Genomic DNA, 5,013 nt, shown 5'->3' with positions numbered 1-5,013 from the left:
CAGCACACGCGGCCCCTTTGCTGCCATGGCTCAGGGTCTGTTTTTTCCGTTCCACCGACCTGTGAGGAGCTGCTCTCAGATCTGCTGCTTGTTGTCCCGGGCTGTGACCTCACATCCTCTTTTTTAAATTTTTTATCAGTGTTATTTTGCTGTAATCTTCAGAGCCTGTTTTCTGCTGAATCTCCAAGGTTCCCCAGCTGTGGAGCGTAACTGCATCCAGATCCGTTGCCTTTCGGTACCCCTCCTGCTGCGTGTGGCTGGAGCTCTGGGGGTGGAGGAGGGTGGGAGGGGAATTTACCTTTTCCCTGCAGGGCCAAACACAAAGCAACTGCAACAAAACCAGCAAAATGCAGAGCAATTCGATGTGATTTGGACATATGGACTGTGCTCCTCCATCATCTTCCTCTTCGGCATTGACTCTCCGAACCGCGGCGCTGCTGATGTGGGTTGAGGTCATGGCTCAAACGCAGGCAGCCGCAGCGCGTCGGACGCTGCCTGAGCTGCCTCTTCTCCCACGGGCCGGTCTCAACTGAACCAGGGTCTTGTTTCTCTCTCCCTCCCGTACTCCAGCCCCTACTGAAGGGTCTCTGTGTTCTTTGTGTCCCCAGGACCAGCTCCAGCAGAAGATCATATGCCCTGGGCCGGTGACCTGCCTGACAGCTTCTCCCAACGGGCTCTACATCTTGGCTGGCGTTGCTGAGAGCATCTACCTGTGGGAGGTAAGGGGGCTGCCAGCTGGCCCGGGGAATGGGGGTGTAGAGATTCCCATCCTGTACAGTTAACGAGTGCCCTTGTCCCGTCAGGTGTCATTAAATCCACATTATCTGGGCTCCACAGCGGGGCGAAGGCTTGGCTGGGTCATGTACATTAGAGCTGTCGCTGGTGCAGTCTGGGCTCCGTGTTGCCCCGAGGGGCTGGGGCTGGCTGCTCGGTGGCCTCCGTGGGCATGCAGACTACGGGGCGGCTTGTCAAAGCAGGGAGGAAAGGGAATTGTGGTGGGAGTTGCTGGATGAGGCTTAGGTCTGTTCTTTCCTTCTCTTTCCAAGCTGCTACAGGTGCCGCAGGGGTCAGATGTTGCTCTCTCAAAGCGGAAACACAGGACTGCGTTTTCCTTTAGCACTTCTTCCACGTTTTAGCCTAATATTTGTATGTGACTTGTGATCTGGATGTCTGCAGAGACTGCTGTGCTCTGGTCATCATCCTTCTATTTTTAATTAGTGGTGTGTTACGTGGGAATTACACTACGTTCTAAGCACTTCACCAAGCAAATAAAAGAACAAGCTTGTTCTGAGCCCCGGGATTAAACACCGAGATGTCTAACTTGGAAAACTCTCAGTCCTGGGGGCTGTTTCTGAGCCTTGTTATGTGGGCAGCAATATCTTAATTTATCAGATTCTTCTTTTAAAAATGTGCTTGTGGCAATGTTGGGGAAAAAAGCCCTCACAAGGAATGCTGGGCTGAGACTGCAGCACGTGGGAGTTACTCGCTTGTGATGCTCTGAGCTGATCTGTGCTTCATCTGCAGAACGTGGCCCTTTCCGTCTGTCCCCAGCTAGGCTTGCCTTGCAAACGCTTCCGAGCGTCTGCCTGGAGTGGGTGACGGCACTGTCCTCCTGGCAGAGGGAACAGGCACCTTGGAGAGGCTGCGTGGAAACCATCATAGAGCTGGAAATGGGCCCAAGAGCCCTAGTTTTGTGCCTTCTCTGTGAAACCACTTGTTCTCCATTGAATTGCAATTTGGTTTTATTTTTAGGTGTAATTCAGACAACGAGAGGGAGTCGATTCTGTTTTTTTATACAGGGTTCCCTCGCTGCCTCCTTGGTTCTCTCCCTATCTGCGGTGTTGCCTTTCAACAAGAAAAGCTCCAGGTTTAGGGAACTCCTTACCCACCCTAACGCCTCCATTGGCCCGAGACCGTGCAGCCACGCTGAAATGCAACAACCCCTGGGGTGGCACACAGCCTCCTGCAGAGCCCGGCTTTCGTAACCTCCGCAGCCGTCTTGTTAGATGTGGGAGGTTGGAAGTGACCAGAGTAATACTAACAGCAAACAGGAAATGTTTACTGCACCCTTGTGCCTTGACTGGAAAAATGGCACTGGCATCACTAGGTTCCAGAGTTAACATGGGCAGGACCTCTTCAAACTGTGTTCTGCTGTATTTACCTTCGGTCATAAGCGTATGTGATTGTACCGGTTGCACCTTGATTGTGTCAGTTGCCATCAGTGAGGTGCCAATGGGCTCGCGCGGTCACCACGACCTTCCCTTTTCACTCTGCTTGCCGCCTCCACTCTCCACCATGTTCTGCGCAGCTCCACGGCGCGGGGCCTCTCCGCTCTGCTCGCGCCTGGCACAGCGGCGCCCAGCTGGGGATGGAGCTGCAGGTGCTGTTGCACCCACAACCGTTGAGGGCAGGGCGCTACGTTATTCTGGGGCATCTCAGTGCTCCTTTCTTAATATTCTCCTGCCCTTTCCCTTGCTCTAGGTCTCCAACGGGAACCTCCTAGCCATCCTGAACCGACACTACCAGGACCTCACATGCCTCTGCTTTACTGACGACAGCAGCCACTTTCTCTCAGGGGCAAAGGACTGTCTGGCCCTGGTGTGGAACCTTTACAGGTAACGGTGGCCCGCGGGGAGGTCTCAGCCCATTCGTACGGGGCACAGGGAGCATCTGGGTGAGGAATATTAGAACGAGAGATCAGCCACCGCTTCCCAGAGGCGGAATCAGCTCTGCCTAAGCCCGTGTGTCTAAGCTGTTCGTAAAGCCTGTGCCCTCCTTAGGCGGCTGTTCCACTGTTGTTATCCTCGCTGCCAGAAAGGTTTTTTCCTAGTGTCTCATCTGAGTTTCCCAAGCTGTGGCATATGGCTCTGACTTCTTTTCCCTGCTTGACACAGAGTGGATTGTGCCCTTTCCCTGCTAATGGCAGCTGAGGTCTCTGTGTCCTCTGGGATGGCCCTCGACCTCGGTACCGCATGTGCTGTGGCTGCTGACAGCTTCTGTGTCCTGCTTGGTCCTTGCAGCCAGGAGAGCCATCGCGGAGGAAGCAGAGCCTTGGCCAGCTCCCCCTGCAGCCGCTTTGCTCTGGCATCCCCAGCATCGCTCTCGCTGACCAGCCGTGCCAACCATCTCTCTGTTCTCCCTTACAGCGTGCTGCAGGCAGAGCCCTCCCAGATCCCCGACCCTCGCCACGTGTGGTCCCGACACAGCCTCCCCATCACGGACTTGTGCTGTGGCTTTGGAGGGCCCTTGGCACGAGCTGCCACAGCCTCCCTTGACCAGACAGCGAAGGTAAGGCTTGGCTCCGTCCCACTGAACAAGAGTCCCAGAGGTGCGCAGGCACCAGAGGGTTAAAGCAGAGTTTCTGCTGGGCTGCAGCAAAGCCGTCGGTGAGGGTTGCAGTAGCTGAATTTCTTGGCTGTCTCTGTGATGACTCAGAGCTGCCAGACCTAGTGGGCTTTGCCTCTCCAAACACCAGCAGTTTCTCTGCACCTGCCCTCGGGCTGGGCCTCCGCGTGCTTTACAGTCCCTCTTCTCCTGGGGAATCTTGGGGTCAGCACCTCTGATTCCCCTCGCTGACGTCCTTTAGTCTCGAGGGGCAGGACCAGAGCAGGCTGCGCAGCCTGCTCCTCCTGCCTTGCTGAGAGGGGTCTGCCCAGGGGGGCAGGATGGGCACGCGAGGGGGTTAAGGGCTGTTTCGGAGCTGCCTGGGAAACTTGTCTCGTGGTCACAAAGAGGCTGATCCTGGGTCTTCCCGGTCTTATGCCTTGGACTCAGTTTCCCCATCCGCAGCAAGGAGGGGATGCTGGTACATGCTGCCAGCTTGCCACTGGGCAGGTGCTGATAAGCAGTAGCGTGTTCTTCCAATCCTGCCATTAACATTTAAGCCCCTAATTCTCCTGTACCCTCTCACTCCAGCTCTGGGAAGTCTCATCTGGGGAGCTCCTGCTGTCTGTCCTCTTCGATGTGGGGATCATGGCTGTGACTCTTGACCTCTCCGAGTATCACATGTTCTGCGGCGGCATGGACGGATCCATCTTCCAGGTTGACCTCTGTGCCTGGGTGAGTGCGTGGGGCTGCAGATCTGCTCAGCAGCCCAGCCTTGACGTGGCACCCTGAGCTACTGTCACCTCCCCGCCTACGTGACTGGTGTGACCTGCCAGGGCGTGGGAGGGCCTGGGTTCCCCTGTATCTCCTCTGCCCCCTCCAGACACAGTGATGAACCTGCTGACTTCAGTCTTCCTGATCTTAAGCTGCTTTCTCCCTTCCTTCCTTCATTTCTGCAGCCGGTCCAGAGAGACCGGACCTTCCAGACAGAGCGGGAGAACGGGAAGGTCTTCAAAGGGCACAGGTGAGGGACCAGACATACCTACCAAACACTTCATCGCCCCCGTCTGCCCACCTCACCAGTTTCTGGCAGTCCTCGGGTCATCCTGAGTTTAAACTTCCTCTTCCCCATTCCAGGAACCAGGTGACGTGTCTGTCGGTCTCCACGGACGGCAGCCTGCTGCTTTCTGGCTCACATGACGAAACAGTCCGGCTGTGGGATATCCAGAGCAAGCAGTGCCTGAAGACGATGAATCACAAAGGTAGGCATGCCCTTATCTCCGGGATCCTTTCCTCCTCAACTGCCAAAGGCCACTGCTGTCTCACTTCTGCTGCTCTGATGCTGCCCTGGGCACTTCAGGCACTTCTCTGCTACTTGCTTCACACCTCCAGGAAGGATAGAGGCATTAGAGGGACGCCTTAGCTGTCTGGAGTAATGTTTTGACCTTGCCCATGTCTGTTAACAACCCCCCTGTGCACTGTCAGGGAGTGAGTCATAGATTTCACCCTGCCGCTGAGGACATCCAGGATCTTCCTTCTTGTTTTCCAAAGGGAGCGATTGCCCCACACGCACCCTAATGCCTGGGGAGGCTGTGGGAGGATGTGTCTGGAGAAGAGACTGTCTCTGTGACCCCAGCAACGAGCACCCATGAGCTCATTAGGCCTGAAGTGAATCTGATATAAGCAGTC

At 55.6% G+C, this 5,013-nt stretch overlaps 1 protein-coding gene across 1 annotated transcript; it reads left to right on the top strand.

Annotated features, from left to right (window-relative positions):
* Positions 1-608: 608 nt before the first annotated feature.
* WDR18 (WD repeat domain 18) lies at positions 609-4,586 on the top strand (the record flags this gene model as incomplete). The annotated part of the gene is made up of 6 exons (XM_009579024.1): positions 609-719; positions 2,482-2,615; positions 3,147-3,288; positions 3,916-4,059; positions 4,284-4,348; positions 4,462-4,586. Coding segments are annotated over 6 exons (721 nt in total), but the record flags the coding sequence as incomplete, so codon positions are not given.
* Between the last annotated feature and the right edge of the window lie 427 nt (positions 4,587-5,013).

Source organism: Fulmarus glacialis, unplaced genomic scaffold, assembly GCF_000690835.1.
Source record: "Fulmarus glacialis isolate BGI_N327 unplaced genomic scaffold, ASM69083v1 scaffold41585, whole genome shotgun sequence".
Lineage (NCBI taxonomy): Eukaryota > Metazoa > Chordata > Aves > Procellariiformes > Procellariidae > Fulmarus > Fulmarus glacialis.
The sequence above is the reverse complement of the archived record's forward strand: the minus strand, read 5'-3'. Positions and strand labels throughout refer to the sequence as shown.